This window comes from Pseudoliparis swirei, chromosome 11, assembly GCF_029220125.1.
Source record: "Pseudoliparis swirei isolate HS2019 ecotype Mariana Trench chromosome 11, NWPU_hadal_v1, whole genome shotgun sequence".
NCBI lineage: Eukaryota > Metazoa > Chordata > Actinopteri > Perciformes > Liparidae > Pseudoliparis > Pseudoliparis swirei.
In genome coordinates, this window is record NC_079398.1 from 2,037,194 (window position 1) to 2,049,712 (window position 12,519).

Below are 12,519 nucleotides of genomic sequence, written 5' to 3' on the forward strand. Positions count from 1 at the left end.
AGTATTTTAGTGTCACATTCTGAGCTTCTCTGAACAGAATAATGTTTCAGAAAATATCCAAATGAAGTACCGATAACACAAAAACTGTATTGAACTATATTGCGAATATAAATGTTATCATTAAAAACATTTTGAAAGATGGGAAAGGTGTATTGAATCAGAAGGCTGCTAACAAGTTTGTCTTTGATTAAAAAGAACACCTAGTATGGAATTTAAATGTATCTAAGTTTTTGCTTTTCACAATTACCCTACGAGGCCATGTGAATAAATGAAGTAGGATTACTTTATTTTAAATGTTTGTGTATATATATATATATATATATATATACAGTATGTGTGTTATTATTTTATCTTTACATCTTTTGTTCTGTGGGTTATTAGGCCTATTGTGTTGGTATACTGTATTTTATGTTGTTTGTTTGTGTTTATTAAGATGTATTGGTTGCATTTTGTATTTGTTTTGTGTTTGTTGTTTTGTTTATTTGTATTAACACGTACAATTTTGAAGTAGGGAGGGTAAATGTACTTTTTCTGTATTTGACAGGATGCTGCCCAATCAGCAGGCTTCCACCCATCTGGAGCTGTGGTTGCCATAGGAACCCACAGTGGCAGGTAAGGATCACCCCTTCACCAAAACTCAGTAAATGAATCCGGTGATTACGTGACCTTCGCTTGTACAATCCTCCAGAGCTTCAGAAGCGTGCTTGTGTTGGCTGCAGGTGGCTGGTGCTGGACTCTGACTCTAAGGATCTGGTCACAGTGCACACGGACGGGAATGAACAGCTGTCTGCTGTGTGCTACGGGCCAGGTATGCGGACGCAGTGACGTTCTCACCGTCTCTTTTCCTTTTTGTTATTTGGAAATGTACAGCACAATCTGTCTTTTTTTTAAATTTAGATGGTAACTTCTTGGCCATCGGTTCCCACGACAACTACATCTATATCTACGCCGTGGCAGAAAACGGGAGGAAGTACAGCCGAGTTGGGAAGTGCTCGGTGAGCACCCGTATTAATCATCCCGCCTCTTTCGTAACTCTGTTATTTTTAGTTCCACCCAGCATCATCTTTATATTTAGTTCCCTCCTCGGCTCTATATGTGGGCCTCCGCTCTGTACACTCTGTCCTCGGTGTGTGTGGATGCAGACGCTGTAAAATCACAAAGGACATAAGCTGAGTCATACACTGCTGCAGCTACATAGATGTCATAATCGAGGGTTGCAACATCAAATCAAATGCATAATTTTAGGAATTCTGTGAACACGGGGAAGTGCCTGTGAAGGTAAATGATCTAACTTGGTCCTTATGTGTTAAATCTCAGGGTCACTCTAGTTTCATCACCCATCTGGACTGGTCACTGGACTCCCAGTACCTGGTGTCAAACTCAGGGGACTATGAGATCCTGTATTGTAAGTATGATCAGGCACGTGCACAGATAGAGCCCTAGTGGTGCTCAAGCACCAGCCCCTTTGCCCTGGATGAGGAAAGTGCCCTTTTTGCTGGAGCCCACTTTTTTTATTCATCAGTATTTAAGAATAAAAGTTACTCTTTCTGTCATCAAGTCCCCCCAAATGTGTTTTAATATCCGACGGGGCATTTATCGGAGAATTTCGCCCTGACCTGCTCCGCGGCGCTCACGAGCTCACGTGCTCCCCCCCCCCCGCCGCGATCCCCCCTCCCCCTCCTCCTCCACTTCCTCCTCCGCGCAGTGCTCCTCGCGCCACCAAACGGCTGCACCTCCTTCTCCTCTGACCCGCAGCATCAGACACACAGGTCATGACGTGTTCATCCCCTGATGTTGTTTGTGATAAATCAACCACAACATTACGCTGCTGAAAACATGACATCACAACTGGTCCGACGGTTCCTAAACAAATAAACAAACAAAAACTCACGAAATCCTGATTTCAAAGCCTCGTCCAGCTGTTTACTGACGTTAGTTATGTTTAGAGAATAGAGAGAAGGAGAGAGAGAGAAGAAAGAGAGAGAGAGGAGAGAGAGGAGAGAGAGAGAGAGTGCATTCTTATTCCGTTCTATTTAACAGGGGCTAGTCTAGTATTTGCGTGGTCAGACTGAAAAAAAAATCATAATGCCTCTGGTATTATTCAGAGGGATGTCTGTTGATGTCTATCAATATCGCTCATTTTTAAAATGACGTCAGAGGGCAATACGGATCCGTATCAGACCAGGAGGGCAATACGTGGCTGGCATGACGACCCATGAGCCAATCAGAACGCTTGTACTGTTTTTTCTATATAATAATTCATCTTTATTCATAAAGAAAATGTAAGCTAGCGGTCTGATGCTGCCAGAGGAGACACAGGTTGAGGACAACATCATCAGTGTATTGTTGCTTATTCTTCAACTCTGTCAGAATTTTTTTTTGGCATTGGGTGCCCTTTTTTTTGGTTTGAGCACCTGCCCCCCAAAATGTCTGTGCACGTGCCTGAGTATGATCACAGTCGTCTTTGCTGTTTGGTTGGTACGCTCTGCAGAAATGTCGGTTTGTAAACGCACAGTATTCAAAGTTAGCAGTCGAGTGTGGCCTGTTTGTGTGTGTCTGTGTGTGTCTTTGTGTGTCTGTGTGTGTGTCTGTGTGTGTGGCTCCGCTTGGTCGAACTGACACTCAGAGGGCAGCACAGCACAGGAGAGGGATGAGAAGCAGGAGATACCTGCATATTGTATCTTCAATGCAAAATATGGTTCTATAAAGAGTTGATGTTTGCCCCTTAAACATTGGTTTTAACTCATCGGTAGTTTCTCTATTTGATACTGATTTATATTAAAACATGTTGTGTGTTGGGCTTGTGTGTTTCCCCAGGGATCCCATCAGTGTGTAAACAGGTGGTCAGTGTGGAGACCACCAGAGACATCGAGTGGGCCACCCACACCTGCACTCTGGGCTTCCAGGTCTTTGGTAAGTGAAGACTCCTTCCCTGTCCTCTGTAGGTTTGTTTGTTTGTTTGTGTATTTTATTCAGCCAATCAAATCAAATACAATACAATATTATTCTATATAATATACAAAAGAGAAAGACTGAAAAGGTATAGGTAGAAGCAAAAAATGCTTATAAATTCCTATCCTAAATTAAAATCAAAATAAATCAGAAAATTAATATAAAATAAAGAAAAAAACAACAAACAAAATAAAAAACTAAATATATTTATATATACTACCACCGCATAGGTGAGTGTTTATGTTTTAATGTCCCATCAATCGACGTCTCTGGGCCCTCTCTGCTCCTCAGGCTTGTGGCCCGACGGCTCAGATGGCACCGACATCAACGCCGCCTGCAGGTCCAGGGATAAAAGCCTCCTGGTTACCGGAGATGACTTTGGGAAAGTCCACCTATTCTCATACCCGTGTTCCCAGTTCAGGGTAAGATACTGGGGCACCTTGGTGGCTCTCTGGGTCGAGCGGGGCCACCATGTAGCAAGGCTGGCTTTGAATGGGACCCACGGCCCTTTGCTGCGTGTCATCTCTTCTCTCCCATGTCTATCACATGTTATGGAAAGACACTATTCTTTATTTATTTTTCCTCTCAGGCTCCCAGCCATGTGTATGGTGGCCACAGCAGTCACGTGACCAACGTGACCTTCCTGTATGACGATGGCTACCTGGTGTCAACTGGAGGGAAGGACATGAGCGTGATGCAGTGGAGGATCATCTGAGCGAGCCGGCAGAAGCCGACGCTGTTGTTTTATCACTGCTCCTGGGGCCTGAAGCCCAGCCGGCGCAAACTGAACTGAACTGAACTTAAATTAACTCGTGAGCTAAAAAAAAAAAAAGGTGGGTCTTCTGAACTGAAGGGAATTGACAGAAGAGGAACTCAACGTTTTCTTTCTGATCTGCTCTCGGATCCCCAATGGGACGAACTGTTGGAGGTGTTTTGTGCAATTGCTTGAAATGCAAAAATCTTGTTTTCTTTTATCACACTAAAAAAGTCTCTCACATGCTGTCGCCAAGTCCCCAACGACCCGAGTAGAAACAAAACAGATCCGACTAAACGGAACCAAAGGCTCTGACTTTCTGACTGCATCTGCAGAGTTTCAGTGTTCCTGTGTTGTGGACACTCCCCACAGATGATGGACTGAAGAGGTCCATCACTGGCTGGAGATCCAAGAGCATTGGAACAAAAACTGTGTACGGAAAGAAAGAACAGAGGGATTTTCTAATTGTTGAACTTTTGTGTATTTTGTATTTAACAACTCAGGAAAGCACTAGTAAAGCAGAACTCGTCTCTTTTATTAACATTCACATATCAGAATGAGCCCTAAACACAGATCACTAAAACATACAGAGAGGTATCAACTACGGTTAATATCAGATTCAACTGTTGTCCAACCATTATTGATTTATTTGCATTGACTACTTCTGAATGAAAACTACCAATACAGTCGTGATGATCATTAGATACAGCGAGGTTCAGCCAGATGCTACCCACCATTTGAAACTATCGTCCTTTCAGGGCAATGAACATCAGTTAGGATTTAAACTTGTTTTTTTACAATACAATATCTCAACACATTCTACATTTTTGTGGCACAGTTTCTATTATTTATTGATTTAAGAGTCAAGTCTTTCACTTCCAATTTCAGTTTGAGTTTTTCCCTGGAATACTTCTCTGTTTAGTCCCACATGTGTACATTAATAAGAGGCTTGGAGCAGCTAATGAGCCAAATGTAGGTGATAAAGTGTTCAAAGCGTCTCCGATCTTTGGAACGGGTTGTTGTGTCTTTCCTTTGTCTCACTCAAGGAAAATCAAAAGCAAACATGTTTTGTTTTTTTAATTTTCAAAGATGTGAAGCCTTTTAAAATAAGCTTATATCTGCATTTTTCTGCACCGGGATCAGTTTAGGAAGGAGAAGGATGAGACCGTTACACTGTACCTGTTTACGTCTGATGTGCTGCAGCTGCGCTCCATCAGTCACTGGCAAGTTATTTAACTGAAATGTAATGTAATTTTTATATAATGCACTGCTTCAGAACGCTAAACATACAGCAGGTCGACTTACCTGCACAATAGAAAAGCAAATTCCCATTTAGTACTCACCGGAGCTTTTCACAGACCAATGACGTCTGTTTTAAATGTGCCCAGCTGTGTCGTGTCCGTAAACCTACTGTACATCACACCCCTCTCATCTCACTGTCAATACTAAGACAATATGACACACATGCATGAATATACCTGATTATTTTGACACGGGCTTCAGCAGATTTATTAGACCATAACTGCCACTGATGGAGGCGTGTTGGTGTTGTTTTGAAAGCCTGATTGTTGGAGTTGTGTGAACAGGAAAGCCACTAACATCTATCAGCAGTGACATAGTTAGCACTCTAACAGGATTTCGCTTCGCCATTAAACACCTGAGGCTGCAGAACGCCATTGAACCTTTTACAATGTCTGAAAGTAAATGCAACATGAAATCCCCCTGACTGTCTTTTATTTGTATGTTCCACTACATCATTTTAAAAAATGATTTTATTTAATTCAATTCAATTTATTTTGTTTACCTTCAGGAGAGCAACAGAGGAGGATCCCATATGTTTCTTTATTTGACATAATCTATATTTTAAGACAAAGATAGATCAAAATATCTGCGATGCTATGTAAAAATATATTATAATTCATACTCTTACCAGGTGTATATTTCCTTTCTATTAAAAAAGAATATAGAGTAGTGACAAATTAATTGTATGGGCATCTTCCTGCAGCAGAGTGCCTTCCTTAAAGCTTGAAAAGGGGGGGGGGGGGCGTCGGTGCCTGCGCGTGTGCGTCTTGGCCGCCGGTGGGCAGCATTGAGCCAACCTGCCCCCCCCCCCCCCCTCCACACGCAGCAGCATTAGCATTTCCCCAAAAAATCTCTCCACCTCACCAAAACACTCCGAATGGGAAGAAGACATGGCATGAGGGAAGCGGCGGCCGAAGACCCCCGTGCACCGTCTTCTACCGAGCACGAGCCCCGGCTGAACATGGACTTAAGGATACGCGGCGGCGCGCGTGCAGAGCAGAGACAACGGAGCACAAAGCGGATGGGAGAAGGCGCTCGTGTCCTCGCTTAGCGTGTCTGCGACGCCGCTCCTCCTGCGCCTGTATCGTCGCTCCACAGACGCGCACAAGGGACACAACGTGGAACGCGGGCGGGCTCGTCCAAGCCTCCCCAGACTGGGTTTACAGAACAATAAAAAGCGGCCCGGCGCCTCTGTGAGTCGGCCTCGTCAGTGCCATCATCCCCGGTTGAACACAAGGCGAGAGAATGAGGTAAGCGGCGGCCAGCGCCACGCGCTCTGCTTGACGCGTCATGACAGATGCGCAACGACGCCGGACCTACGGCCCTCCGACTGCATTCATACAGTTCTAGTGCGAGAATATTCAACAACCGGTAATGTGGTGGAGAACTGCGGCATCATAGACATTGTAGGGTCTTATTCCGGCCCCGTAGAGACGGTATTGTGAGCGTGCAGGGGCCCACCCACCGGGCCTCGGCTCCCACAGAGGGGTCGGCTGCCATTCGCTGTGCACGGCGGTTAATGTTTATCAACTGGGCTGCTCCCCCCTCGAGTAGCCCTCGGGTTTCACCGCCCTACCAGTGAGGGCAGGGTTTGAGTCAGGCTAACGTTGTCATGGAAACGACAGCATCGTGTGTTTCACCTGGTTGAATATGAGCGATGGCCAGTGGGCTTGGCTGTATAGGAGGATGGAAATAGGATAAGTGAGGGTGCACATATCCATCGCTGGAGGAGGAGGAGGAGGAGGAGGAGGGTGTTTCTTCTGGTGGTTGCCAGGCAGGTTATCAGACCCTCCTCTCCCCCTCCTCACAGACGCCTACATAAGCCTACTTACTCTCTGGCGGATCCACATACCCAGCCTATGGACAATGTATCTGCTGTGTAAATCCTCATTGTATTGCCTGTCAATGTTATTTTCAGCCTTTCTTTCCCTGCTTATGTTGGTATGCAGAATGCGCCGAGGGTAAAATCCTCTTTCTATTTTTTGTTCTATTTATGCACAGCCCTTTTTATATTCCCCCCTGCCGCCTGTAGTTTGACTCCTCGGTCGCTCCGTAGCTGCAGCCTGCACCATTCTGTTTTATGGCTTCAGATTTATTCTGACGGCTCTCCTCAGACACAGTGCAATCTCTTTCCTTTTTGGTGTGTTTGAGTATGTGAGTGAGTGAGTGTGAGAGAGAGAGAGAGTCTGGGTGTGTAGATGTGGTGCTACTTGCTTTAAAGAGGAAAAGGAGGAAGGGAATAACTGTAACAGGAGAAAGCCACGGGTGCTCTCACATCTGGTTATCTAGTGTGAAGTATTCCTGATCCTAAACAACTTGCCCCTTCCCATAACAACTCAAAGCCAGTAGCTGAACTGTTTGGCTCTCAGAATGTAAACATGCACGATTCCTATCTTCCAGACCAGTTGGATGAATCCGCCGTTTCCTCTCTTCTGTAGAGCTGTGCTGCTTGCGTCCCATCCTGTGCGTGTGTTGTTGCCAGAGGCAGATCTGCTCTTTGATTCAAGCCCAAAAGGGAAGTCTTACATCTCCACACAGCAACAACAAGGTGACCTGGCTCTTCTCGTTGCAGAGGAAAGAAGAAGATCAAATTCAATGAGATCATTTGTTCAACATCACTGCTTCCATTGCTGCATTTATATCAGAGTTCTGAATGTGTATGTGCATGTGTGTGTGTGTGTGTGCGTGTGCGCGCGCAACTGAGTGTAGCTTAGTTATTTTTAGTCCAGTAACTAGTGGATTTATTATGCGATGCTTCCTCACTGTTCTTCATGTCAGAGTGTGTGTGTGTGTGTGTTAGGTAGAGTGGGTTGTTGGAGAACCTGAAAGAGGGTAAAGCGTGGAGGCGTGGGTCTTGTAGTATGAATGCAGGATGATTTCTGAAGCTGCGTGTTGTGGTGATTCATCCCAGGAAAAGTAGAATGAGAGAGTGCAGCGACTGGAAGGGAAAGCGCTGAGTTAAGCATCTTACTGCAGGCGGCTGCCGGCCCCCGAGCTGATCTCAGAGCAGCTCCGCGTGAGCCAGCGTCGCCACGTACGGCCGCTTCACTCACATTCTCCGGGGTTTCATGGAAACGGCCTTTCAGGGAGAGCAGGTCGGGGTTGGGTGAATGAAGAAGACGTCTGAAGGAACTGAATCAGAATGACGTTGGTCTGGGGACTGATCACTAATCGTTGTACTGATATGACGCCTTCAGAACCAAACATGTCCTTCTGTAAGAATCTGCACTAATCTGGCTTCTTAACCAAAGAAGCCGAAGTATAAACACAACTTTTCTTGAATGAAATAGTCTAAAACTGGCCAAACGTAAAGCGGTGAAACTGAAACTCCTCCCGGGTGCTATATTGGCCAAACGCCAGTGTTTGATTTGTCCCTACTGGGCTACTGTAGAAACATGGCGGCCGGCTTTGGGAAGAGAAACCGTATGTAAACAAAAAAAATCTTATTTTCAGGTTATTTTACACTAAAGAAAACACGATATTTTATTCTGTTTCTGCAATTCTACCCCCTTTAACCTTCAATCTGACACTTTCTTATTCAACAATATGTAAACAGTTCCCGTAGTGGATCTGAAACTAAGAATCCGGTCCGCTAGGTTCCACAGTAGCCCAGACAAACCAGACCAAAAAGCCATCTGTGTATTTTGGTTACCTACAGGCCACCGTAGGTCTCCCACACACTTGTGTAATGTCAGCCACCGAGTGCAATACCGTGGTACTGCAAGGGTTATTATGGTATGGATCTGCAGCCACACCGCGAGAAGCCACTCAACCATTAAACAAAGTATTTAGTCAAGAAGTGTAGTTTATTATATTGTGCTTTACAAAAGTGTCGAGGTCACAGAGGGAATACAGATGTTATGTAGGCAGGATTATATGTAAAAATTATTTTTTTTAAATGTAATCCAGTTTTCTACATGTAAATAACTTAGTTTTACCTTATTGGACCCCTGAGAGAAATGCAGATGTTCTGCAAAAGTAAATACAGATCTCTCTCACTCTCTCTTTTCATTGCCAGCTCTGCACTTATCATGTGTACACCACAAACAATTAAACTCATGCATTATACTTTAATGGTCCTTTTATACATATCCTATACATTATACAGAGCTGTGTGCTGTTTGATGCTGTGCATCACGTGTCCTTTAGCTTGTGTCGGATGACCACGCGACACTTGAGTTCATCCCCATTCTAACATCTTATTGGATGTGCTGTGGCTCTGATTCGGCTTGTAGTTTTGTACATATGTGAGCTTCTGCAGCGTTAACCGCTCTAAATGCTTCATGCATGTTCCTCCATGTAGCCTATACAAGCTCTGTTTGGGGAAAAGAAGACTGTGTTGTATTTCACTGACCTTCCAGGGTCGGTTGCATGTTTCTCCCCATTTTCTAAACCCCATTAAGCCCCCCTAATCTTTTAGTGTACTACATTGCTCTTTGTTTATTTCCCGCACCTCTTCTCGCTGAGGCTTAATCTAACTTTGCTTCAGCCAGATGGACCACCGGGTTGAGGATACATCCTGATAAAGCCACAAGGAAACCACAAATGTTACACGAGATAAATGAATGCCTTTGTTGCTCTAATATAAAACTAATCATTCCATCTACTTCTACACTGCACTTCATTTTAAGGTGGAAAGTTGCCCTTAATGACGGATATTGAATGAATGAAGTAGTGTATTTCTGTGTGTGTCCCTACCCCATAGTTAATTGGGGATTAGAGGTTAGCTCACATGCACCTTTTAAAAATTCCCTTCAGATTCTATTTAAAGCTGAATTTTATACGCGATAGAAGGGCGGACTTTTGTTTCCTATGTAGGCTAACATGTAATTTTCATCCAGTGGAAAAGATTCCTTGGAGGTTGAAAGACAGCACTCCACAATCCTCTGAGCGGAGAGCGGTGACTGGTCTGCTCTGGTCACATGCTCCTCTCTCTCTTACATTCCCTTACTCTGTTGCAACACTCCTCATCTCTCGCTCACTCCTTCCCTCCCACTCTCTCCGTGTCTCATGGCTGCTCTGTTGCCGTCGAGGAGTTTTATGGAGCGTTTCCAGAGGATGTGAAGAAGGGGGAAAGCTCGGGTTGGCTTCAGCATGTTCGCCGCTCTCTCCGCTCAGGCTGACTCTTCCCCCTCGACTCCGTAATCTCCCCAGTTATTCCTCCTTTCATCTTGTTGCCTCAAGACTGGACTGTCTTCTTCGGCAACATGTATTCCCTGGACGATTTCGGGTAAGCCGATGTGACTCCTCTTCATCGCCTCTTTCTCTGTATCTTTTTAGTTTTTCTGTGCTTTTCTCGGAGTGTGAGGAAAACACGGCTTTGAACGGCGTTGTCACGATGTGGCTTCTTATCTCTCTCATTCCGTTTAAAGCCTGGCTCATCTTTCAGACCAGAGGATCCGTTTGCTTTTTCCAACCACATTTGTCGGATTGTTTGCAGGAAAACCTGTGTTCCCTCCTGTATGGTTCTGAACATCGATGCAGGTCTACTTGGTGTTTTGTGTAACGACTCGACTGACTGAAGTTGGAGAGAAAGCGAGGAAAATGGGAAAGGGAAAACTCCACTCGTCTCCTTCTCCCCCCCCCCCCCTCCCTCTGTCTGTGTTTTCTCTGGAGCCAGCTGTTTGCAGAGACGCCTGATTGGTTACCCTTTAGCAATCTTTCATTGGTTTAGTCTTTTCCTGGGAAGAAGGAACCGCTCAGCTGCTCTCTGGGGTTCAGGTCGGGTCCCATTTGACTCGCTGCATGTGTGAGAAAGAAAGACGGCAAGAACGGGCTCGCGCTAATCTCTGAATGGCTACTTGAGTGGGACTATCAGAAGCCAGATGATGGGAGGAGATAGACGGGTGGCTGGATTATACGGCCTTGGCAGATTACAGCGGGATGTCGGGATTTGTCGGAGCTCAAATACAGATGTGGAGCCGAGGAGGTGACAACAGAGATTTACGCTTGACCGCTTGCACTCTCGTAATCTACTGTAAAGTACAGTCCAGAGAGGGAAACACTGTCTCACAGTGTGTTCATCATTCACGAGGCGCTGCTCATACTGACACGTTTTAAAGTTGCCACGAGCAGGTTTCTGAAAAACCCTCTCTGCTCAACTCTTCATCGAAAACCAGCCCATCACACGACTTCTTCCCATTCCGCGGTCCGTTGTTGCTGCTCGGGTCCATCTCATCCTCAAAACATTTCAGTGGGAAAATCCAGCAAAACACATCAGTAAATCTGCAGGAGAGTCTAAACTGACGGGGAAATCCCAGAAATATATCAAATACGGAAAGTCTTGCACTCCTCCTGTCATGTCGCACCACTGCTGTATCCGAGCTGCGTTTCCCTTTAAGGATCAGGATTAGTGACGGGGCTGAGGAAGGTGGAGGGAGAAGCAGGGATGGGGGAGGGGTGTGCGAAGAAGTGGGGGTTGCTATCCATATTGTACTGTATGTTCATGACAATTAGCCCGAGGGCCCATTGGCATCAGCAGAGATATGTCATGAATAAGTGATGTCGTTAAAGGGGTCAACGTGCTGGCTTCCCTCTGGGGGGCTTCACTGCTGCTGGCTGTGGATATGATACTGCACAATGATCTCCTTCTACTACGACAAGGATTCCTAATCAACCATTTGATAATGAATCATTGAGTCTCATTCAATGTATTGATACTCTATATTTATATAAAAACAATATGGAGCTGAGATTCATTGACTGTACTGGGTCACTGTAATGAACCATACATGTCTCTTCCTGCTGAACCATCATATCCACATTACTTCTCATTTTTTTAATAAACCCCTTTAATTTTGTCTTGCAAATTCAAGGAACACAATTGTTAACGGACCTTTCTTCGCGACTTTTCTGTTTAGGGAGACTTTCTCACTCTTTCACAGTCATTTTATAGTAACTCAATACGAACCCACAACATATTGTCAACATCATCAATATTGAAGATTTGAGGAGATATAGTCACACACGGTAAAACTCAGCCAACTCCCTTTAACATGGGATACATAAATAAATGGCACTACTAAGATATTTGTTTAGGCTATATGTGTTTAATCCCTAACAATATCTTTTGGGGTACGACTTGTTTTACTATAAAGCGTTTTTCCGAATAATATTTTTGGGGTGAGATTTTTTCTGTAACATGAATTTGATCTCTGAGATACATTTCTGGCATACCGTGCCGTTGCCGTCATTGGTATGTTTATTTATCAGCTCCCATTGGGATTGGGGTGCATTTCTCAATGTGTGAAGTATTTCACAGGAACTATCTGGGAAAACAATAGGTCTTCGAGAGTTAAAGTTACGTCTTTAGAGAGAGACACTATCTGGACAAAGTTGAGATCTAATATACAACTTAGGGTTCGTACGGTCATGAAAAATCTGGAAAAGTCATGGAACTTTAAAATGGTCATTTCCAGGGCTGGAAAAGTCATGGAAAAAACTTAAATCATAAAAGTTTTGGAAAAGTCATGGAAATGTTGTTATATTCACATGTTCATTTACGCCGAATT

At 44.5% G+C, this 12,519-nt stretch overlaps 2 protein-coding genes across 10 annotated transcripts in view; both read left to right on the plus strand.

The window, feature by feature from the left end:
- Positions 1-5,427, plus strand: part of eml1 (EMAP like 1) — a 59,634-nt gene extending 54,207 nt beyond the window's left edge. For all 8 annotated transcript variants that reach the window (XM_056425764.1, XM_056425757.1, XM_056425758.1 and 5 more), the window contains 7 exons: positions 545-612; positions 720-808; positions 898-995; positions 1,318-1,405; positions 2,818-2,913; positions 3,244-3,374; positions 3,542-5,427. In XM_056425764.1, coding sequence (XP_056281739.1) covers positions 545-612; positions 720-808; positions 898-995; positions 1,318-1,405; positions 2,818-2,913; positions 3,244-3,374; positions 3,542-3,667 — 696 coding nt within the window. In that variant the 3' untranslated portion in view covers positions 3,668-5,427. The remainder of the gene's footprint in view (positions 1-544; positions 613-719; positions 809-897; positions 996-1,317; positions 1,406-2,817; positions 2,914-3,243; positions 3,375-3,541) is intronic.
- Positions 5,428-5,898: 471 nt separating this feature from the next.
- The window catches only part of evla (Enah/Vasp-like a), a 37,638-nt gene continuing 31,017 nt past the window's right edge, over positions 5,899-12,519 (plus strand). The window contains exon 1 of one of the 2 annotated variants that reach the window (XM_056426596.1): positions 5,899-6,258. In XM_056426596.1, coding sequence (XP_056282571.1) covers positions 6,254-6,258 — 5 coding nt within the window. In that variant the 5' untranslated portion in view covers positions 5,899-6,253. Of the gene's footprint in view, positions 6,259-8,955; positions 10,239-12,519 lie in introns of those variants that run through there. The other variant, XM_056426595.1, reaches the window with a different exon arrangement.